This window comes from Strix aluco, chromosome 16, assembly GCF_031877795.1.
Source record: "Strix aluco isolate bStrAlu1 chromosome 16, bStrAlu1.hap1, whole genome shotgun sequence".
NCBI classification, from domain to species: Eukaryota; Metazoa; Chordata; class Aves; order Strigiformes; family Strigidae; genus Strix; species Strix aluco.
In genome coordinates, this window is record NC_133946.1 from 13,483,378 (window position 1) to 13,508,299 (window position 24,922).

Sequence of the window (24,922 nt, forward strand, 5' to 3'; positions counted from 1 at the left end):
GCAATCACACACACCCCCTTCCCCAGTGCCTGGCATCACAAGAGAACAAAGGCAGTAGAGGTGGGTTTACATAGGTCTGGATAGAGGAGTTTGGTGCTCTTCCCAAAGCGTCTGTGTAGGCAGTGCCCCGTGTGATACAAACGGGTGTTACAGGTGTGTTGCTGGTGTTACAGGTCTGGGTCTGATGTGCATCTTCCATCACTAAGTAAAGCAAGAAGTGTGTCTTGAAGTCAAACATACCACTGGAGCAGAGTTTCAGTGGTTATTCTCTTTGGGTTGCATCCACACATATGAAGCTAGGGTTTGTCAGCATCACTCTGCTGGGCTGCATGCTGCCTAGTATGTTATGGTTATTCTGTGCTGCTGTAGTATAGACCATTGTAATCAATCTCTGGATGCTCCTAAATTAAGGCAGATCATCTTTTACTTGTAAGAAACCTCCAGAACCCAGCTGCAGCCATAAAGCTGCTTCAAATGCAAGCTGGCTGCAGTTCAGAATTAGGGCCAATATTTTTAACAGCACCAAATTTTGTTGTAGGCCCTCTGGAAGGATTCTGTATATGAAACAAACTGGAGCAAAACCAAAACTGAAGTCCCCTGTGTAGGAAAACAGGTGAAGTTGGCTGTGTTTGAGAAGAGAGATGCATCTCTCATATGTACTACAAATAGTGTCTGATAACATTCATTTGGAATAAAGTGTATCTTTCTTTACTGTTGGCTTATGTTAACAAACACATTATGTCGTGACCTCTTGTGTCTGAGCTGGCATCTAGTAGAACATACCAGCCATATTAATCTAATCAACATAATCAGAAAATAACTTGATATTTTATGTTAGGAATTAAATCATAAACGCTACCCACTCTATATGGGCCTGTCCTTCTACATGTATGTCCTTCTACATATTGCCACTGGTGGTTTTTTGTTTGCATTGCAGCAACCTGAGGGTAAATGCAGGGCAAGATCCAAGATAGGAAGGCAAATTGTTTTTGCAAACATGGTAGAGAAAATGTGTGGAATCAAATGCCAATATTAATGCATGACATCTGCTCTCTGCTCCAGTTCTGAGTAAAGTAATCCAGTCCTAATTACACACTGCTGTGCCCTCTACCAGCTAAGGAGAATGGTGCAGCCATTCTTAGTACCGGTATATAAATTTCTTTCTGAATCTGATAGATACATTAGATGCAGGGCAGGCTTTTCATTTTTTGGCTGTCAGTTGCTTTGGGTAGCACAAAGAGAGGGGAGGAGAAAGGTTGCAGCAGGAAAAGATCAAAATCTTCCAAAAAGGACTCTGCTTCTAGAATAAAAATTTTTCCTAGAGAACTTTCCCTGCAGACCTCAATCAATATTATTCTCATCTGAGCGCACATATTATTCATTAAGAAACATTGGCAAGATGTGCACTATAGTGTATACCTTCATTAGAGCCTCCACCTGCCTGCTTTTATCAGAAGATCTTCAGTAACTTTCATCTTCATTGAACTTGTTTCTGTCTTTGGATTGGGAAAGAAATCTTGTAATTTCACAGGATGGGTTTATTTAAAAAAAAAAAAAAAGATAAAATATTAATCTCTTTGGTTTGTGGATGTGTTTTCTCCTCTCACAGATTAATAGATGAAGAAGATTATCACCATTAGATTCAGACTGAATTGGATGCTGATGAAATCATGTGCAAAACCTAGTCCAGTTCAACAGACCCTCACTGACTGTGGCATGTGAATAGCTGGAATTCCTCCATTGTGTGTTCAGCAGCCATGCCATATCCTTTGTGTGCACCTACTGCTATTGTGAAAGCAGCCATTTTTCTATGGAATCAACATTTTTAAATGATATGTTGTTAGAATGATGCTATGAAGACCTGGCAAATATCACTCATGCCAAGTAGAGTCAGAAGAAGCCACAAAACATGGGGGACACTGGCAGCGTCTTAGGATGTTGTCATCACAAAGAAGTGAGTCCTACATTGGATTTTATATTTTCGATTCATGTATTTCCATCTCTGACTATTCTGTGTCAATTCTGCCTGGTCTCTTCAGCAGCAAGACGGTGAAGAAAGAATCTTACTGAAGACAGGCACTGGGATTTTTGGACAATATATTATGGTCTAGCTCCATGACTGGGACCCCTGTGTGCTGCTGCAGCATAAAGAAGGAACGATAGTGACAGATTACACAGAGCCAGCTCCATGGCTCTGTCTCTGTTCACCCATCTCACATTTGATTAGTCTCTGCCTGACATCAGGCTGGGAGCAATAAGCTCTGATCTTAACAGTGGATGTGGCAGTAAGCCCGAGAGCTCCATGTGTCACTCCAGAACCAGACGCTGTCTCGCTGGATTCCTCCGTAAAACAACTGAGGCAGATGTGTGGATGCCAGATTTGTCTTTCAGGTCTACCTACCACACCCACCAAGGTAAGGAATAAAGGCAGGACTACCCGCAGGAAAACATTGCAGTAGCAATGAACTTTGAAGTGGAGAAGGATATACAGAAAAGTCAATTATTGGTCCAGATGAAAGTGAGAGACATTATAGAAACACCATCACCAGAATTTACTCATAAAGTTTGGGGTGGATTTTGTTGGGTTTTGTTGGGGGAGGGGGCATTAAGGATTCTTGTCTACTTACTTTAAAGGACTCTGGGAAGTCTGCACAGATACTGCTGTGTGAAGAGGTGGCAGAGTCAGACTCCATGTGTTGACTCGCTCAGAGAGGTTGGGCTAAAGGTGCGTTCCTGAACTTTTGCTCGACTTCAGTATGAATTGAAATCTTAGATCACTGTTGAGCACTGATTGACCGTACAAGTGGAAGAATGCATCTCGCTGGAGCCTGGGAAAGTCTTGAGAAGTAGGAGAAAGGAGGCTTCTCCAAGGAGGCTTCTCCTTCAAGGAGGCTTCTCCCCTAAGTATGCTTTTCCTAGAGCCCAGGCGAAGCCAGCCTGTCCAAGATCCTAGTCTGGGCCTCCTCTAAAGCCATTCACTTGGGTCATAGGTTCCTCTGCCTTAGACCTGCCCTCCTCCCCAGCTGTATCAGTACTGGGGAAATGCTGATGGATCTGCAGTGTGTCAAACCCAACCTGATCCTCCAGTACTTGATACCCACTCACAAAACCTTTCTGATGTTGGTTTTTCATGTAGAAAGAAACTTCATGGAGTTCGTTGCAGCTGAGCTGTTCTGGGGGGGCAGAATCTGCCCATTAAACAACTTACGAAACAAGAAGCAGACCAAGAATTTAGGTCTTGCTACTTTTATTTTTCAAAAAATGTTTTTCTTTTTAATTTTGTGCTATGGAGAGCAGCAGCAAAACTTCTGAATAACTGATTTATCCACTGTAAATTTCTCTAAAAGGTCATTACAGATTGTAAAGCCTAATGGCTTAAAGTGCCAACCTTATATCACAGTGGTAAAGAACTCATTCTCTGGAGGTAGTATTTTTGAAGCTTTGCCATTTTTCTTCTATCAAAGGAAATGCTGTATTTTTAACACACTTATTTTTTAAAAAGTAACCTATATTTACAGAAATATTTAACATTCATTTCATGCAAAACAGTAACAGAATCAAGTGATTTATTTTTACAATGTATAGGCAGAGAAGTTAAGTAGATCAAGCAGGAGTTTAGAAATAATTGAGGTATGTAGATCTCAAGTATGTATTTAAGTGGTCTTTTGAACTGCAGCCCATGTTCTGTGTGAACATAACTTTTTAGAGCACTTACGATTTTCCTTCTTTACAAGACTGCTGAATTGCAGTATAAGGTCAGGCCCATGGTCACTCTCTTCCGACACTAGCAAGGTAGGTGCAAGTGATTCTGAAATAGGTAATAACATAGAGATCTTTTGTAGCTAATCTAGTATAGAGCTGTGCGAGTTGTCTTGGTTATTTGTGTGAATTCAAGAAATAAACCCCATGTGTCTAAACTGGCAGACAAAAGTCTCATCTGCTCAGAAATCTGACTTTGGAAATAGCTGCTAAATTCACCATGTGCAGCAGTGGTCTTTGGTATGGCCTGATACTGCCTTCACTGTGGGATTCTGACTAGCACATGACTTAATCACCTTCTCTTTTTTGTTTTGATTTTTTTTTTCTCCTGTCAGCTGAAAGATAAAATAAAAAACATATTAACCTCCCTGATGAAGCTTTATAATTCCCAACACTGAAACATTAACCAACTCCTTAATTAAGAGAGACTGAAAGTAGAAGAATGCTTTTATGTCATTAGCTGGTTTTTGCTCCAGTCATCTGCCTCATTCAAGCATAGGATAATATGAAACCTCACGGGTCTGCTAAAGGCCTGACTTAAGTATATTGCAGACTTCCTTTGCAATTTAATGGGAACGGCACGTTGTTCTTAAGAAACTTCATTTTCTCTTGCTCATGTTCCAGACTAGCAAAAGAAAAGTAAGAGCAGCTAGTGAGCAAGGACCTCAAGGTAGACCCAGAGGTCTAGGCCCTAGCCCTGACTGCAGCACATAGGTGTTTTTATTCCTGTGTGCCTCTTCCCTCCTGCACCAGGAATATCAGGAATTAGTATTAGACCAGAAGCTTTCCTAGGCAGAGCACAGCTGTTCTCTTTTAGCTGTAGTTTCTGCAGTATTGAGCATGATGACTTCTCAGAACTGCCTAGACAGGGCGTGTGTAAGGTACCATGACTGAGTGAGTAGCAGTGCACGTTAATGATAAACTGGCACCTCAGCGACGGTGTTGTCTGGTCCTTCTCCAGCAGCGAGCTGCTATAGTGCTTTGCTCCAGAGAATGGAGGGTTGGGGAACTGAGGCTTATTCCCAGTTCTGCCATGGATCTGTGTCGAGCTTTCCCAGTCACTCGTTATGCCCGTTGCCTATGTAAGCGCTTTTCAAAGGAGTGATCTAGCTGTTCCTCTCTAGTGCCAAGGTACTAAAACATAAATGTGGTAAAATTCTTTGTATGAGATTTCTAATCTACTTGGTGAAGGAGGCTCAAAAATTACTGAAACTTGCTCACTTCTCTGAAATGACTCGCTGAACAGATATAATTGAAAACCATGCAGAAAAATGCTTCACCACACTGTAAAAAAGTCATTTACCTATAGTGGGGACCTTTACACTGGGGTTCATCCCTTCATCTCATTAAAGCTGTAAACCTAAAAATCCCCATAACTGTTAACTGTAGGATTACAGCAGACTCTTCAAACTGCAGGATGCATGTTTGGGAATGGAATGTTTTGGGGTTTGTACTTTTTTGCATTATTTTTCTCCCCTTGTGTGATGTTCCCTCATGCGCATGCATATGTGCAAATTTCTCTCTTCTTTTTCCCTCCACCTCTTTCTTTTTCATCTCCAGTGACCACATCTCTCTCAGCTCAAGTGTGAACTGTATCCTTCTTAGGAAGGATACCAAAGTCAACATCTGTTTCCTTAGTTTTTTCCTGTTCTACCCTTGGCATCCCATCAGTGACCTTGAGCTTCAGGGCATGCAGACAAACGCCTGCTACTCGGTAAGTCTGTGTTTAGATGAAACTGCATCACCCCTGTAGCAAACTCAGAATTAAAGCTCGAGAGTTGCATACTGAGATCCCGAGATTCTGGCTTTGCACTCATAAGTCTCCTTGGCCACGGTGAGAAAAGAAATGGGCTCGAGGACCAAAAGTACCCTCAGAAATGAGTCAATGCATGATGTTCTCCAGGGTCGGTATTTTTCAAGTGCTGCTGTGTTCTTTCAGAAAAAAAAAAAAAAAAAATTCATCGAGATGGATGGACCAAGTTCCTGTGGGTGCAATATGTGCCATACAGTGGAAATTAAAGACCAGAGAATTAAGAGGGTTTGTTGTGTTACAAAGCTGAAGGCATTTTTATCCTTATATGTGTGTACTCACAGAAGAACATACTGCACTAATGAAACACAACTTTATGTTCCCAGTCATATTTATGCTGGCAAGAAATGAGTGTAACTCAGTAAGTTTGTTGCCAAGCAAGCGTAGCTATGGGGTTTTTTTTGGTGGGGGAGAAGAAGAGGTGTTTGTGGGGTCTTCCCGCCCCCTTGGCTTTACCTGATGTGTACGAGGTGAGCTTTAAAGAGAGTGGGTAGCATTGCCAAACAAGCAAGTTTAATCATGGCTGTCTTGACATAGGTGGATGTGAAGATGGGGAACTGGGGAGACAGTAGTTCCCATGAGGTGATGTGCAGCATTTCTCCCCCAAAATCTATCAGAAATTGTCTGTCTCCCCTCAAGGGGAACCAGCCCGAACAAAAGTCCAAAAAAGACAACATGGGGGGACCTAAATAAAAGCTAATAGATGAACTGAGCTAATATTAGTTTCCTGATATATAAAGTCAAATGGATTAATGGATCAGCTCATGCATTGCCTAAGGAAACAAAAAGAAAATCTTCAATACTTCTGTGCACGTTGAGGACATGAAAAATAAAGGTCTTTAGAAAGTAAAAACCTAATTTGGGGGAATCAATTACTACTACTTTTTTCTTATCTTTTTTTTTTTTAATCTAAAGGAGGTTCACACAGAGGTAAAATTTGGGTAACACACAAGCCAGAAGTCACGAGTCTCAGATACTACAATGATGGTCAATCTCAGTTTGTATCAGTCTTGCCTCGGCTCTTTTCAGCAGTCCAGCTTCAGCTAATGGAAATCAAGCCCAGTATGGTAAATGTAGGAAGCAAGTACATTAATAGTGGGCACTGACATTAATTCAAATAGTAAACAATTCAGAACTGTTCCCAGTACATACTAGCTTCAGTATCATTTTACCTGCTGCTTCAGAGGGCCACTTCTTTCACAGCTTTTTAAAAGTACAGAAGATTGTCTGCCACAGAGTTTTCTGCTTTGGTAAACAAAACTATTTGCAAATTCTGCTTTGCTCCCCATCAATCCTATATACTTTTTTCTTTCTGGATTTGGTTGCAAGCACTTTCACTCTAGAACTGCCACCACTGCAATGCCAATCTGTTGTCTACTTTAAAAAAAAAAAAAAAAAAAAAAAGTGGGGCAGAGGGGGCAAGTTTAGCAAAGGGGGGATGGGGGAATAATCTAATGCAAAGGTAGAAAGAAAATTGAGCTTATTTATACAGTAACACGTGTGTTAGAGTAATTCCTCCCTTCCTAGGCTATACGCTCCCCCATTTTCTCTCTCACACACGTATATACACACACACTTTAACTGTGCTTTTGTGTTTTGTCAGAATTAATGAGAAAAGTTCCCTTGCCCTAGGGGTAATTAGTGTCCTTGGAGTTAAATAAGCTAATACTTAGACACCTCTGGCACAGGCAATTATGTTTGTGTATTGAATAATTGATTCAAAGAGGGGGGGAAGGGGCTGCTAATCAGATCTGAGCATAATGAATTGATTTAATTAACAGGGGAATCTGAGGGTCCCTGGGAAATGTGTGCATTTATTCAGCAGCAGGAGAGAGTGCAAAGCACATAAATTGAGAGAGAGAGCGAGCGAGTGAGGCAGGCGGCAAGTGCTTTTGCTTTCAGTGATAGGTTCACATCTTTCCTCCCTCCCACCCCCCTTCCTTTGAATATAATTTTAGATTTAGAGTGAAATCAAGAGAAAAGCACTTTAGAAGCCTGGAAAGCTCGTGCAGTAGCAGCAGCAAAGGGGGGAGAGGTTGTGAGCTCTCACACGCGATTACATTAAGACAATTTTTGACAGCGCAGGTCGGGAAAGGACGGAGCTGGGGAACCAGCCCCCGATATTGGTCCTCCCTTACCTTTTTTCTCTCCCCCCACCCCCCCCCCCCTTCTTCTTTTTTAATATCTAAACTGGCACTCGAGCTGCAGCGGCGGGGCCGGGGGCGAGGCGGCTGGTGCATCAGCCCGGCTCCAGCTCTCCGGCGCCCAGCGCCACCGTAGCCCGCCGCGGCCCCGCTCCAAACTCGCGTCCCGGGGCAGCGCCGGGGCGGCCGCGCCGCTGCCCCCCCCGCCTCGGCAGCGCCCGGCTCCGCTCCGCTCCCCGGCCCGGCCCGGCCCGGCGCGGGCCTCGCCTCCCCCGGAGCCGCGCCGCGGCGGCTGGAGGGGGAGCGCCCCAAGGAGCCGGAGAGGCGGCGGCGGCGGCCGCCCTCGGCGCCCGGGACAATGGTGCTGGACAAGGAGGACGGTAGGTGAGAGCGGGGGCGCGGGGCCCCGCCGCCAACTCCGCCCGGGCGCCCCGGCGGCGGGAGGCGGCGGGCGGGGAGGGGGGTGCGCGGGGGGAGGACACGGGAGCGGGCCCGGCGAGAGCTGCCCCGCGCCGCGGCAGGGCGCTGTGCCCGGCCCGGCCCGCACCGCCCCGCGGGTACCGGAGCCCCCGCCCGCCGCCTCACCAAGGTGAGCGCGGCCGGGACGGTGCCCCCCCCCCACCCCCCCCTCCCCGCCGCCCCCGGGGCCGCTCCCCGCCCGGGGCCGCCGCCGCCGCCGTTCCCAGGCCGGGCGGTGCGGGCTCTGCCCGCCGTGCGGCGCGGTGCGGCGGGGACCGCGCTGGGGACGGCAGCGGCTCTGCCCCGGCCCCGGGGAGCGCTGCGGCCAGCGGGGAAGTGCCTGACGCCTGCAGCCCTGTCACCGGGCCCGCCATCAGCTCCGGTGGCCTCCGCGTCTGTCACCACCGGGCCAACTTCGGTGGCATCCGAGGCTGTGCCGTGCCGAAACGCCGCCCGGCGCTCCCATTGCAGGCAGCGCTGCCTTCCGTGCTTGCGGAAATTGCCATAAAATGTCTCTCGCTCGGGCTGGCGGGGGGCTTTAACTCGGAAAAGTGGATACCGGGCTGAAGAGGCGAGTGGGAGATGCTTTCCTTTGCTGTTTTCCCCCCCCACACCCTGTTTCTCTACCTGTTCTCCCTCCACCCTCCCCTTTTCTTTTGATCTGGAGTTTCTGCTTCAGAAAGGTGAGAGTCCGCCTGCCGCCACACTGCAGAGTCAGACGGGGCACGAAGAGAAACCCCGGGCTCGCTTGTGCGATCCGGCTGTGTGGGAGGGGGCCGAAGCGCTGACAACTGGAAGGTTAAATGCTCGCTGCCCCAGAGAGGTGCGTGGGGAGGGAGCTTGCTGCAAACTCGTCACATGCCTCTGGGCTGAGAAGCCCTCTCCCAGCGCCTTTTCTTCCTCCAGTTTCTTGAAGCCCTCTGAAGTAAACTGATGTAGTGTTATTAATGGGGTCTATAATGCTCCGGTCGAAAGCGCGTGTGTTGGAGAAGGGGGAATGAACTTATCTAACTGGTCAGCGAGATAACAGCAGAAAGACTTTTCTCATTCCTCACCCGCTGTGCACAAAGGTAAAAGGGTTAAGTAATGACAGAGGAATTAAGCAAGGGTTATTTCTTACTGGTATGTGGAGCAAGGTTTGTGTTTCTCTCTGACCTCACTTTTGGGGGTGACCAGCATTGCGAGAGTCCCCTGAATTTTGCTTGACCTTTGGAGGAAAAGGGAGGAAAGGCTTTTAACATCTCCATTAATACCCTTTAATAATAACAATAACTGGGTGATATCTTAATCCCAGTGCCTCTCTGTCGGAGGGTGCCTGCCAACCTGTATCCGTTTCAATCTGATTGACGGCCTAACAGCAGGATGCTGCCTCCATCGCGGAAGCGAGAGGCGCAGGTGAGCTGGGAGGAAAAGCGGAGATCTGAAGAGGGTTTCCTAATAGGGGTATTTGGGTCCTTTCAAGTGTCGCAGACGTACTCATTAAACACAAGGAGCTCTGGACCGGGGTGATGGTGATGTAAGGAAATGAAACTAGAACCATTGATTATCGAGACAGTTCTCAACAGCCTCCTTCCAGGAGATCTTATGAGTGGCCGTATAAAAGGGAATAATGGTGGCGATGGCAGAGGTAAAGAGGAAATTAGTGCGGGGTTCACTTAAAAAGGAGTAAAGTAGGAAACAAAGCCCTGATGAGAGGGATGTGGAGATCAGAGCAACAAACTGGTAATGCCTGGGAGTCTCCTGTGCTGTTGATGGAGTAGTTATGCTCAAGGAGAAATTATGCTTACTTTTAAAAGTGCACTGGAGAAATTGGCAACAGGAGGTGAGATTGAGAGAAGAAACTCTTTTTTACGAAGAGGTTATTTTACCTTTACGTTTCTTTCTGCCTGATTCAAATGGGCTCCACTTGCCCGCTCATCTGTGAATGTTAAAAGGGGATGCTGGACCTGCATAGGTTACAAATGGACTAAAATGGAAGCTTTTGCTAACTAAACCAATTCCTTTTGAAATCAAGCTTGAATGAGCTTGTTAATAAAAATGGGTCTGTTTTACTCCCATAAATGGTTCGTTCTTTTTTTTTTTTTCCTTCCCAGAGGCCAGTCTGATTTCTACCATCTAAAAATCCTAATGTTATGGCTAGTATCCAGTTCTCCCCTTGATTTTAAGAGGCTTTGCCATGTGGGGGGTTTTTTTGAGGGGTTTTCTTCTTTTGAAGTCTCTGGCAGCAGTGGGGGTATTCATAGTTATTACTGTGTGGAAAAGGCAGGATTTCAGAAACATTCCCCCCCAGTAGTCCTGGTGCATCACAAGGAGGACGCTTGCTGCCTGGTAGGTAGAGGTTGCAATGTGCTCCTTGCTTTTGCATCCCTGAAGGCTACTTGGCAAGCTGGGCCGTGGCCATGGCCTCAGAGGCAGCCACCCACTCTTCCAGCTCCGGGTTGGGGCTGTAACGGTGCCTTCGTGTGACACCAGTGTCACCCAGGAAGTCTAATAACGGCTATACAGCTTTGTGAGTGAAAAGCTTCCTTGGCAAGCACGCTCCGTGGTGCCGGGAGAAGTAGTAGAGATGCAGTAATACTTTTCTGTGCTCTTTACAGATATCATTGAGGATGAAGGGGTAGACTGAAAAAATAACAACAATAATAATGTTTTTGACTTGATGTGTTGTGGCACTATGTCAAGTTTTGTCAGGGACATAACATCATTTTGTATGTTTGAAGTGACATAATATAACTTGACTGATGCAACATGACTTGATATTAGAAAATACCGTTTTACAGTGGAACTTTGGCAAATATCTTCCCGAAACAAATGTTAGGAGCTGCGAGAAGAGAGACAGAGGGGAAAAAAAGAGAAAGGTTGAGAGTGAAAAACTTCAAGGTTTGCATTTTAGTCAGTTCCACTGCGTAAATCACTGCTGAATTTGCTGTGGGCAAGCCAACCTACGCACCGTGCAGCGCATTTATAAATTTCGAAATAATGAGAGTTAAGATATTTTTCAAATACATAAATGTTTTGATTGTAAAGACCAGATTTCTGCTTAAAAAAGTAAACTAACATCAGGTATCATGATTAATTCCAACAGATTGTGTTAATTGTAGTTGACTTTAATTGCTGTACAAATGTGTTGGGGGTTAGAAAACTTTTTTTATTGTTGGTGTGTGAAATGAGTAAGCAGATAAAGCATTTAAAAATATCTGTTTGCAAAGGGAGTAATCCAGCCTGTATGACATGATGAAGCAGTAAAGGAATAAACTGTACATTGATCCGGTACTGCGTATTTTTTTACAAGTGCATTACGTCTGCTAGTTTGCTCTGCCACAGAAGTCAGCTGCGATAGACAATGGCTCACTTCATTTTTATCAAGAACCTGCCTTTCTTGTAATTACCAAATAGTGTAAGTTTAAATGTACCATATACCTGGGGGTAAGTTTGCCCTCTTTGAAGGTGATAGGATTGAAAAGTAGGTAAACAGAAAGATGGAACATTTTTGGAGTTCACCGTGTTCTGATGGAGGCCAATAGTATATTAGAAGTATTAAAATACCTCAGATTTAGAAAAGCCTGTGTTTTTGTTAGTTTTTACACTGATGCTTTTAACTATTAGACCTTAATCTTTGGGATAAAGTCCTCCTTTCTAGCTTGTGATACTTCTTAAAATAAAATGATTATTTATGGTGGTTGCACTCTTATGCTAAAATACATATTCAACACTTGCAAACTAGTATCACTAGGAAACAGGAGTTGTTCAAAGTACTAGATGAAAACGGTTCAATGTAGAATGATACATTTAACATCAAATATGCTCAAGCACTGTTAGGATTAAGTATTCTGAATGAAGGGGGAAGGAAAAGCCACTTCAGCTAGGGATAAGGAATCTAATTAAAAATCAGTATTAAGGATCTATAACTTGAGCCCGCTATCATGCTTTTTAGAGTACCGCTGTATCAGTTGTAAAGGGGAGGAAGAAGTGTCATTACAGCAGGAATGAAATGTTTTCTCGGATTAGAAGACAGAGATGAGTGAAATGGTGCTGTTGATCTTGGTGGCGAAGCGTCTGATCCCGCAGTCCTTCCCAGCGCCATTGGAGACAACAGATGACTGGTCTGAATAAGGACTGTGAGTTGCGAGAGGAAGGATAAAAGACGTGGCCCCGAGTTGTCACTTTATATTTGGGCGTTGATGGCATCCCTGAAAAGTGGCGCAAACCTGTAAGGGTTTGTACCGCCTTTGATTTGTTAAATTCATTTTAATATCGACCCGGCGAAAATGGAGCTATATTCTCCAGAGCATTCCCTGAAACTAATACGTACATGTGAAAACAAACCCAAAATGTTTGTACAGAAAATTAGTATCAAGTTTTAGGTCGCGCCAGATGTGTGAAATCTAGCTGCGAGTAGCAGGGCTGGTGGAAGGCGGCCGGGGCCGCACCAGCCGCGGGGAGGCTGGAGTCTCTGCCCCGCCGGGAGCTGCGGGGGGCTTCGGGCAGAGCCCCCGCTCTTGGGGAGCCCGGCGGGGGGAGCGGCCCCGCTTCGGAGCAGCGCGCTGATGAGCGCGGCTTGACCAGCGCGGCTGCGGGGGGCAGCCAGCCGAGCTCGGGGCCGGGGCTCTCCCTGCCGGGGCTCCCGGGCCCCCCCACCCCGGGCGGGGGGAGCCGCGGCTGGCGGTACCTGGCGGCGGAGGGGCCGGGCTGGCTGCAGGTGGTGCTGCTGAGCCGGGAAGGCTGCGGCTCGCCAGGAAACCCTGACAGGAGACGGAGAGGGGGCCCTGGGAAATACGTGCATTTATTCAATAGCAAGTGTGCAAAGCTCACCAATTGAGAGACGGAGGCAGCCGTAGTCAGGCTTAGGTATCCTACCCTCTCTGAATATAATTTTAGATCTAGATTCAGCTTAAATCCAAAGGGAAAACACTTTATAAGGTTGAAAGCTGCGTAGTTGCAACAGCCGGGGTTATGAGCTATCAAATGCAATTACATTAAAATAGATTATACTGTGTAAATTGAGCCATTTAGAAGGTGAGAACCAAAGAAACAGCTCTGATCCCCCTTCTTTCTAAATTGCAGTTTTAGTTCCTTGCAATTCTGAGGCACAAAAGTAGGTGAGACTGCTTTTGTATCTGCAAAGTGCTTTATTTCTGAGTGTAATTCTAACTGAGTGCAATCTAGGTTAAAAGCTGGACAACTGGGTAATTAGAGCTCACTTGCTGCTAAAGGACGATCAGCTGTACCGTAGCTCATTTGTGTTCCCAGAGACTTGTTCTCCTCTCCCCTGAGCGGAGGCTGCTGGAGAAGAAGCATCTGTCCCCGGACTTTTCTTGATTGCGGAGATGATGGTGCTGGACAAGGAGGACGGTAGGTGGGCTGAGAATGTGTAAGCCTGTGCTTGGTGTCTTCTGTGTGCTGCTAACATAGAAATAAATAGTTTTGAAACAGATGCGCACTGTGCATATCGGAGTGCTCTGCTTTCAGCTTCTGATATTTTTCTCTTGCATTGGTAAAAGCATGCTTGCTCTTTATTTTCTTTTTTTTTAATCTCTTCTCTGGCATGATCGAACTAGTCGAGAAGGGTTTACCCCAGGCTCTGTTTGCTGAAGGACATAGCAGAAACAGCTTGATTTGGGGATTTTTTTAATATCTATTTAGATTTCTCTTTCTACAAGTTACTCTAATACATCCATTTTAGCCTGTTTGTTTTAACAGCTTTTATCGTAAATCTAATTTTAAGATTTTCTTTCCTTTCCATTGCATGTCATTTGGGTCTCTTTAATGTGCGCCTGTAATATCTATTTCTCACAGCTTTTCTTCATAGCTATAAACATAATGACAATAAGCTAATAAGCTGCTCTGGCAAAAAAGCATTGGCTTATTCTGAGAGTTTACTCCCTGCTCTAAATGGCAGAAGTGGAGGTTCATTTGGGAGGTAATTTAATTAATGAAGCTGAAGGAGAGCTTGACTTATTTCAGGACCTCACATATACTTATTTTTCTAAAGTTGACTAGTCCTTATCAAGGTTGACTAAGGGATACAAATTGATGTAAAGAATAATGGATAGCGTTAGTTGGTAGTTTGAACGACCTGATGCCTTCTTTAGCACGTTGCCTACCAGGGTGTGCAACTGAACTGCTCAGTCACCAGTAGTTTCTAGGACAAATATGGTAAGTCTAATCACAACTTTTTAATGAGATTTTTCGAAGGCTGCTTTGTGGCTTGGGTCTTTCTTCATAGCTTGTACACTGTAAGCAAAGATTAAAACTGAGGCAGAGCAGAATGCTTCTGTAGCCATCCAGGTGGACTTCCATCGATGGCGCTGCCTCTTGCCAGAGACCTCCACCTTGGCGGCACTTTGTGTATTGAAAGTGGGAACTATACCTTAACTTTTAACACACATTTGTAGCTATTATCTCCTTGTTTCATTTCACCTTTGTAAATGTATGAAGTGTGCCGTGTAATGGGTGTGTTGCTGGATTCTCTGATCTTTTAATTTATTTTTTTTTTTAGAAATCTCTTTAAATGTAAAAAAAACCAAATAGGCAGTTGTCATTTGGAAGTAGAAGAAATTACTGAATATTTGCAAGACAGGAAACAGCTTTTCGCAGGGAGCCAAAGAGCTTGGAGAAATTGGAAGTTAGGCATTTTGGCAGCAGCATTGATTTTACTTGAATATATGTATTGCTTTTTTAAAATATTTATGAGAGAAATAACTTGTAATTCAAAGTCTCTTGCTTTCCTGTGTCAGATTGGTGCTAATCATGTATTGTGAATAGTACTGAAAGCTGCTCAATGCTAATAAGTTCGAGTGATATGATTTTTGTTCCTCAACCCATATCTGTCTTCTGGTATTTTAAAACTGAATTAATACTGTACTGGAGGATAATTGGGAAAGGCGGCTTGACTATTGAAAATAATGGATGGATGCTTACAACCAAAGGTGTTCTACTGAAGCTTCTCTTCTCCCTCTCCCTGCCTTGCCTCCCAAAAAAGGGTGAGGGCGGAATACGACCCAGTATTTTTACATCTAGCATTTTGAGGTCTTTACTTCATTTTGATTTCTAAAATTATCAATCTGGTCTATTTGCGTGTGTAGAATCTGAATCTAGTTTCTGGAATGGGATGTGAGGTTTTGTTTCATTCTGATGCGAAGCACTTGGGACAATGGAAAAATGTGAATTGACTTTTCACAAAGATTTTACACCTTTAAAATATGAGACCAAGCAGAAATGCATCATTATCAGTGCCCTCTTATATGCAGATTCAATCAAATTTTGACTAAGAGTTGACCAATGTGGGGTCAGTGCCCGTGATAAATTGCCTTGCCCTTCTGAATATATCCTGTGCTAATGAAGTTGGCACCCTAAAACTGTGAAATATTCAAGGAAAAAAAAAAAAAAAATCCCAGGCTTTATTTCTTGTTGGGATCTCATAAGTTTCTGTTAACACAGTAGAACTTTAAAAAAAAAAAAAAAGTAGATGTGAAGCATCTGTTACACATCTTCTAGATCAGCTTTGCAGTTGACTGGACTGTGGATAAAAGACACGCTAAGTGGTTGAGTATTGCTTATGCTGGGAAAACAAATGAAGCTAACAGGGTTTCAAAGGCTTTGAAGCGGAGTCACTCTCAGAGGTGTTCAGTTGTTTTCTTTGGCAATATAAGTTGAAGCAAGCTAGTTTACTTTATTAGAGGCATAAGGCTGCTCTTGTAACCTTCCTCTGACTAAGATGAATTTGGCTGATTGACCTTATTTCTTTCTGGACCACACGTGTTGTGCTGGGTTTGGGGTTTTTTTGTTTTTACCCCTCTTTAGGACTCATCTCTTTTAAAGGACAGCAGCATTTTCCATAGTTTGTTAAATCTTCCTTTTCAATTTGTGTTTCCCTAGAGAACTATGTTCTGCTATGATGGAGCAATGCAAATCAAGTAGAATAGCCCAAATTAATTCTTCACATTGGCGGCAGTACGATTGCCTGCATGGAATCAATAATGCATCATGGAGGGATCAAATTTTGGAGTATAATGTGTGAATAATGCTTGACACAAAACAAAAATTCAGTCATCATAATAGCAATTAGGAAAAAGCTGCAGCTTATCCCAGCTGTAATCTCTGTTAACAATGAAGCACAGCCTGGTAATCAGCATGTATGGTATGAAATACACTAATAGAAATCACGGCTCTTTGTTATGTGTGTGGGGGGTGAAAGTTTCCTTTTAGCTAACTTGTACTGTGTTAACTAGACATAGTATCCTTCAACCAAATTATTGAGTGTCTGTGCACTTGTAAAAACACTGATCAGCTGTGTGTTCGTCCCGATGTTTGCATAGACAGTAACACCCCAAATCACGGATCCTTTGTGTTTTCAAGCAGAACTCTGATTAAAAGGATTGCAAGAGTAGGCCAAGTAAATAATATATTGGAGGACTCCATTAAACATGTACCCATATACAAACCTTGGGTTTTATTTTAAAAAATATTCCATAATTTCTTTAGAAATGAAAAGAAAAATACAGATATTCAGTGGTTGTGTGCACTGGGGTTGGAGAATGGGTCTTAGGTTGATGGGAGGTATTCAGGGCAATGAATATTAGGTAATTTGAAACTGGATTAGTAGCAGCAGTTGGGTTCCCTGTTGTGTAAGAACCCATCTTACCCTGCACAGAAGGAAAGAAAAGCAACATTTGGAATTAGAAAAGCAGTGAAATTGATTGTATAATGGCGGTTGCAGGAATGGTGCCACAGTGCCCTAGCCAGGACAGCAGAGCTGTGAGCTGACTTCACAGATGAGTATGCCAGCTCCCATATGGGGGTACCTATAGGTAGATGGATATGGAGAGATATCTACCTTCAGCAAGATAGGTCCTGACAGTCTGCTTCTGTTAAAAATCATCATAGGCACAAAAATAAAGCATGTCCAGGTTGTACATAAGCCTAATATGAAATAGTGCCATATAGAAAGAAGAGCTGTTCTACGTGCTGCTGGTATCTTGTTTTCTTTTTAACATACTTTTCTCAGATATACCTGTTGAAGAATTATACAAAGAGAGAGGAGGGGAAAATGGCAGGGTGGCTTCTTCCTCACATGACATGGAATTGAATTTTTCTGTTGCCTAATATTCCTGAAGCTGCCTCTTCCCCCCCCCCCCCCCCCCCCCATGCCCTTCTACCTTGGATCTTCTCTGTGGTCCAACACTGTCTGGCTTCCCATTTAAAAAGAAACACTACACATCTTCCCAGACATCAGCTTATTCAAAGAATGCTTGATTCAGGTCACCAAAGACCCTGTATTTACCTATTTATTGGATTTTGAGGGCTTGATCTTGACACACATAGTCAGTGTAATTTCAGAGGCTTGGTCTGGCTTTAGTTCATGACACTGTCTCCTTTTGTGACTCAAATGTACAGCAGTGGATTAATGTATTTATGAAGAGGAGGCAGAAGGTTGTAAAAGCAGGAATGAGGCTAGAGCACACTTGGCAGCAGAATAAACCACGAGACTCTGTTTGGCCAGAAATTACAAAAAAAATTTTAAAACCCCAAATAATTTGGAATGTTTCTCCAAAGACTGACCAAGTGAGGAGCTAGAGGTGCCCTCCATTCCTGGAAATGGCAAATACAGAGACATGAAAGTACTGCAAGATAGTAATTGCCTAAACCTTTTCAAGAAATGGAAGGTTCTGTGGTTGGAGCACTGATAACCTAGATCTCTATTTAGTGAAATCTCACCCTATGGGGAGAAGGGGAGTGAAAGGAGTTAGCAGGCCTAATAGGAGCGAACTACTTTGTAGAGGAGTGCTCCTGCCAGGCAATCAAATAGTTCTTAGTGTTTGCTCAGACTGGGTAGGCATCTGTATGTATAGGTCATCATTCTTCGTTCCCAGATGCTGGTGAGATGTGATAGTTCTCTCATTGACATAACAAGTGTTAAAACAGTGTAGGAACATTTTTCAGCTTGGGTAATAGGGTAAAGGAAGAAGCTAGTTCTTGGAAATGAGTTTGCTCTAATTTTGGTTTAATACAGTAGAAAGGATGCTTGTTACTCTGGCAGTGGAACATAATTTGTCTTCTTTGGAGTTAGTGTTAAATTTTATTATCTTTAATAGATACAATGTGAACATGTCAGCCTGTTTGTCATAGCCGTTCTGAAAATGCTCTCTTATGGTAGAATCTTCGGAAAAATTCCTTTTAAGAGCAGTGCATTATTAATAAAGTAATCCATTAGGTCTGGTGATAAAGGGTCACAGCAGAGTCTGAAATACGTTTCTTAAATGGTTAAGAAATTTATCATGGTTGGAGGATTAATTGATTTCATTTGGAGGCTTTCTTAAGGTTTTCAGGCTTTGTGTTTGGAGATGGTCTTACTCTCTTTGCAAATGTGCTTGCTGCTCAAAGTTTTGCTTCGCTGTCATTAGCATGAACTATTACATTTCTGCTAAAGGCAAACTGTTCTTTTAGCATTATGACTGATTGCATCTGTGAGGAATCTTACTTAGGTAAAGAATATGAAAGTTTATGGCAAATAAGGTATTTTACTTGAAATCAATTCAAAATCAGAATAATGGTATCAAGCATTAAGTGTTGCGGTGTAAGAATAAAAAAGGCACTGCAGATGCTGCTAAATGCTGAACTATAAAACTCTAATGGGTCTATATCTTTTTAAAATTGGACAGAACTGTCATCATTTAGAATACATAGACATTGTTTTAAACCGTATAGAAATCACTGCCCCCAACTTCAATAATGTGCGTAACTGTTGCCAGGGAATGATTTATTCAGTGAATGTAGCTCCTATTCACTGAAGACTTGGGGGTGGAGGGAAGGGCGATTTAAAATGAAAGTTGTTCACTATTAGATTAACATAATTAAACCTATAGATGGTCTGAGAACAATTCACTGCAGCTACTGTTTTTTAATTCTCAGTGTGTAAGTGTGTGTTTTCTCTGTCCTCCAACAGGATGACTCCCAAGCCCAAGTTTTCAAGCACGATGTTGGGTGCTATCTGTGCAAACAGATGCTCAAGTCTCCTTTCCAGTGAACATTCTTGCAAACTAGTTTCTTCATACATTGCACATCAAAGCAGATAATGGATGCTGTTGTCCAAATTTAGAGGTTTTTTAATTTCATTGAACATTTCTGAAGTCTTTACGCCAGTGTTCAGAGTTCCTTGCATGCTAATCAAACTCTGAAAGGGTGATTTGGGCAGTGGAAGTAATATTTGCCTTCTTTTTAAACTGTTGATTTCAACAGTTCTAGTTTTTCTTAAAGAAAAGGTGGATGATTGTTGCATATTCATGACTGAACTGCAGAGAACTTGGACCAGAATTAAACAATTAACCCTCTCACCAATGTAAACATCCATTTGAGTGGAAGCCAGGGATGTTCCTACTCAGTTTATTATGGATCTGAGATATAGAAATGTATTCCAGAGGACTGTGTTTCTAATAAATAAAAAGGCATAATGAGAATGTAACTGGGAAGGAAGACAAAAGCAGCCATGCTTTAAATTGTTAATGATGGTGCCAGTGGCTGCAGCTTTACCACAGCTGTTTAAATTGATCAGCTAGTGAAAATGTTTTGTTTTGGCATTTTCCCTGCATGTGCAACTCTTTCGAAGGGACTTCTGGAAGCTTTTCAAAGGGGAATCATGATCTTTTTTTAAACCAGGCCTAGAACACCAGAGTTTCCAGTATTTTGGAATCCAATACTTAAGGATGCAGTTCAGTTTTTCTTTTGTAAAGTTTTTGGCTGATGAGCCATTTGCTTTCCCCTAAATTTCCTTTACCACTCTTCTTTATTTTTTTTTTTCTTCCCCCTCCAAAAATATTGCAAATTACTTGCTACCCAAAAGAGATGAGGCAGCAGCACACCTCCTAGCTCTCCTTTTTTCCCCCGTCTCCCCTATTTCCCCGGGCGCTACTGAGCTTGATCAGAAAAGCAGAAAGGTGCTATGTCAATTTGCTATGCATCTTTTGGTCAAGCATCCAGTGTGAAATTGTTCTGTAAAATGTACTTTTTCAGAGGGAACTTGCTACTAATTTGTTTCCCGGTTGGCTCTGCCTTGCAGCTGATGTGAGTTAACCAATACCTCTTTAATGCTTTATCGTTTCCTTCTGTTCCAGAGAGGTGGGTATACATTTCAAAAGGATGCAATCCCTTTGAGTCAAGTAGGTAGGGGAAGGTTGTGCTTTCTGTATATTGACAAGTGACGTGGTAGAGATGTACAGGTGGAGGACTGACTTGAGGTGGTGAGCCTTGGTGTGTTTTGCAGAACACCTCCAGCCTTGGGTTCCTACCTGAAAGAGCTCATGAGCAGGCCTACCTGGGACCTTGTGTGAAGCCTTTTCCCGGCACTCTTGATGGCAGGTGACTCGTGGATAGGCCATGCCTTAGATAATGTTGAGCAGCTTGGTTTCTGCCTAATGTACTTGCAGTAGGGGTGGGTATTGAACATTATTCAGAATCCATTATATATTTATCTTTATACTCCTTTGTGGAAAATTATTTCTGTAAGTACCCTGTTATGGTTATGAAAGCCCAAACCAAGCATCAGTCTCAAACCCTTTGACCTGTCTGCACAGAATGGAGATCTGTTTTGAAAAGGACTCCTTTATATCTGTTTTTACTCCATGCCCTTCCATTCATTTGCCTATACAAAGCAATAAAGGGTAAAACTAAAGTAACATAAATTGGTCTGTCTTCCTGAATCCATGTCTCGCTAATGTACCCAGATTAACTCAACTGTAAATTGTCTCCTTTGGATGTCGTGTCTTGCTAAAAGTTTCCTATATGATTCATGATTTGGATTGCTTTTAACAGCTATTGGCTAAGCAATATGGTAAATGTACAAGGTGATGCAATTGGCATTAGTGAGAGGATGCACAGGAGCATGTAATGCAGTCAATACTACATTAACTACTGATGCCCAATTACAGAAACTGGAAGAGTGGCTTTTAGGAGCATTAGGACTTGCAGAAGAGCTGAGATCACCTGCCGCTCCTTGCCTAAAAGCTTCACCCTTTATGCGCTGGGATCAAAGCAAACATTTAGTTGCTATTTTGTCATGTATAACAACGAAGGTATTTTTCCCCCTTTTTTTCCAAAAAGTGTCACACTGATGCTTTTAGCACATGTAAAATCCTATCTCCATATTTCAAGATTCTCCTTCCATCTCCTGGGGCAAGACTTTATTTGAATAACAACTCTTTAACCACCCCTGCATTTACTGTTTCTCTGAAGCTTACTACTTTAGCCATTTTTTCTTTTAAAGAAATACTAAGTGCAATTTAGAGTGTCCTATTTCAGTGTGTCAGACAGGGCTCCCCTTCTCTCCCCCCAGCTCCTTCCCTTTTCTAATCTGTATATGATTGTTTGTGACCTCAGCTGGCTTGAAGCCTCTAGAAAGAGTGTTTTAAAATACAACCAGATACCACATAAAACAGGATATTTGAGTCTGTGACCTCTCTGCAGTCCACGTTCAGATTAAGCACACATTGTTTCCACCATTGCTTTTAAAACCCATTTGCAGTAGACGGCAAAGGACCACATTACACTAAAAGACAGCGCATACTTTTAGATTGAGCTGAGTGTGATCACAGCTTCTAAATCCATTTTAAAAATAATGAGCAGTGTCACTGCTGCATGGCAAAACTAGCAACCCACAAAGTTCCTCTGGACTTGGAGTGAGATGGGAAATTAAGCAGCTCTAAGAACACTGAAATATTTTAATATAAAAGACAGCTGGCAGGTGGCTTACTGCTCTTGTTGCAACATTTGTCTTTACTTCCAGCTATGATACTTGGCATATCGCTGCTGCTTTTAATCCTCAAAGCATTTTGCCAGTGTTAAGGAATTTGTGCACCCCAAGTTAGCATTCCCTGGAACTAAGGCCTAGGTATCTGGGGGGATGTGCCTGACCCCCCCTGAGGCATGGGTGGGCTCCTGAGCAAGTTGTCCCAAATTTGTTCAGCTCTGCTTTCTCTCTGCACAGCCCTTGCTGCCCTGTCCAACAAGAGAGGAGGGTGGCATTGGCAAGGCCATCTGTCGTGGCACAGTGCTGGGCCTGGCCCCCACCTTGCCTGCTCCCCCATGCTGGGTTTGGAGGTCAGAGCTCTGCACAAGAAAGGAGAAATAACTTCTGGATCTCCTGGGAAGGACGGAGCACTATTGCAACTGTTGCTCTCCTTGACTGTTGTTGGGGTAGTTGTGTTGATCCCCTCAATAGGCAATTTATTATTTTTTTTTAATGTCCCTGAAGTTCAGTCCAAGTAATTGCAAATTGTTGAGGAAAAACCTCCACTAGCTTATCTTCCTAACATAATTATGACCATTAGTCACATTCCCCTCCGATTCCTGCCATGATTATAAGTGTCAGTCGTGCTCCCCTCTGCTGTTTCATGCATGTGGCAGAAAAATGAGGTAAGACTGTGCTGTAAAACATCCTGACAGTCTACAGGTGCTTCCTTAGTCACCCTTTTTTGGTAGATGGTGCCTTAACTTCTTAGCCAGCTGGAGTGTTGGTTCTCCATGCGATTGCTCCACGGTCCCATGGAGCCCTGCCGCACCTCTAGTGACTGTCTTGGTATTCAGCTGGTCCAGGGGTGTTTGCTGTGGCCGGAGGAAGGAGGGACTGGAAGGCCGGGGCAGAGGAGGAGTGCTGTTATTTTTAACAGGACTGTTGCTTTCAGTTCCTGATCAATGCTCTTTTGAATGTCCAGGGGGAGGGAGCAGAAGGTAACCTGCTGGTTTTCTCCTTGCACTAATGTGTTTAAAAGGTGGCACCAGCAGTGGAGGCGTGGGGGAACTTGACTGAGCTCTGCCTTTAGGGTGGCTTCAACACAGACAAGTATCCCATGCTTGATGCACTTTCCAAGCTGTACAAACAATGCTTTAAATGTCTGAAGTACCCAGCAGGGCAAGTCAAAACGTCCTTGAGCAACTTTGTATTTAGACAGTGTTTTCTCTTTTCCTTTGATCAGGAGGGAACAGATGTGTCTCTTCTTATGTGTGTGTTTGCACACCCCCCCTGATGCACACCCATTCCCTGTCCTTGTGCAGGGGCTGGAGTATTTAGGGTAGGCTGTTACTCCTCTTTGTTCTTTCTTATTACTGTTTTTTTTCCAGGGAATCTAAGTTAGAATTTAGAGAGGTCAGACTAAACAAGGTTTTAACTTACTCTCACTCATTCCCTTATCTCTCTTTAATTTGGATAGAGAAGAAAAATATAATAAGGCTCCCTTTAAAAAAAAATGTATGCGTATGTATAATCGATTCATTGACTAGTCTTTTTGGGGGTTTTTAAGCATTCAGTCTAAGTGGGCTGCTCAGTGAAATTTGTACATTCATAAAATAGCTGATTGAAAAGCAATATTTCAGATAAATACAAGCCAGCGATCTATCAGCAGTTGTAATAAAAGCTGGGCTTCAGGCTGTGATTTTATTTTGAAATAATAAGAATTGCTTTATTCTTTTTACTTGAGTTACCATGGTAATTCTGTCGTGTAGCAGTGTTATATTGATTTAGAAAGTGGACAGTAATATTTCTTTTGTGTTATTCTGTTTCTAGGGGTTGATTTCTAATTTCCACTTGGAGATTACTTTTATAAATTTCTTAAGTCCTTCCACTTTTTTCTCTAGCAGTGTAATTTTCCTCTCACACATTGCTATTTTCTGAGCTTATTGGTTTGCTCTTATTTTAAATTAAACTTGCTGGTTTCAAATATTGAAATGACATCTTTGTCTGTGTCTGTACTTTGGTTTAGCAAAATATTACAGTCTGCTGTTTTATGCTTAATAATTTAAGGGAAGCTTTATGTCTGCCATCAGTGGTTGTTGGTAACTTATGACTAAACCAACACAGAGCTTAAACCTCTGACATTTTAATACTGTGTAATGGTGATTCCACCCTGAACACTTTCTTTTTTTAAAATCTGCCTTGTGTGTGTATATGCTAAAGACAATGACAATTAAATTCTGAAGAGATAAAGAGCAGTTTTTGGGTGGATCTGGCTCTTCGCCACTTTAGGTCTCTGTCGCATTTGAGAGAACCACTGATTTTGTCCATCACACAGGTACCATTCCTGGTTGTCCATCTTCCTCATGCATGAAAGAAGCTTCAAGTTTCCTGAAAGCAAAACTTTGACTTGCAGAACTGTGTGTACATACCCAGTGGCTGACAAAAGATAACGAATTGCTTTAGCTCTGTACAGGATTGTTATACCTTAGCTATGGAGCACTGCTCTTAGATCGCTGCAGCTTTAAGAAGTGACAGCCTAAACAGGATGCGACTGTTCCTTGTGGCATCTCTTTCTTTTTTTGTGAATGAGAAATAATGCTTCTATTCCGAACCTGGGAGATGAGGGAAGTGAACCTCAAGCATCACTGTTTTCAGAAGTGGTATTTTAGATCCTGAAACCAAAGCCATGAATTCTGCTTTCAAACAGAGGTCATTCAGCTTGCCTTTTAGTATAGAGGGTGGGAAAGCTACTTAGTGAGGACTAAGTACAAATTTCCTGATCTCATGAAAATGCCACTGAAAGGTTTTGCGGTGCAAATAACTGATGGGAGGGGGACTGAAGTCATGTTCTGTTGCCCTTTGGTTTCATTCCTGTGTGAAGCTCCCATCAGTAAGGAATCCAGGAGTCCCAGATGATCTCTGCTGGGATTGCTGGACCAGCTACAAGCAGGAGTTACCATCAGCTGGAAATAACAGAAGAAGAGGGGAAGGGTGGCATGGACATGTCGTGGTTGACCTCAAAAGGAC

General features: G+C 43.2%; 1 protein-coding gene across 3 annotated transcripts in view; it reads left to right on the top strand.

Moving 5' to 3' along the window:
* The first annotated feature begins 5,418 nt into the window (after positions 1-5,418).
* The window catches only part of LMO1 (LIM domain only 1), a 64,593-nt gene continuing 45,089 nt past the window's right edge, over positions 5,419-24,922 (top strand). Inside the window, exon 1 of one of the 3 annotated variants that reach the window (XM_074841946.1) lies at positions 5,419-5,473. Coding sequence is in view for 2 of the 3 variants with exons in the window: in XM_074841944.1 (XP_074698045.1) it covers positions 13,500-13,524 (25 nt within the window). In the remaining variant the exon portion in view is untranslated. Of the gene's footprint in view, positions 5,474-7,979; positions 8,094-13,030; positions 13,525-24,922 lie in introns of those variants that run through there. The other 2 variants (XM_074841945.1, XM_074841944.1) reach the window with 2 other exon arrangements.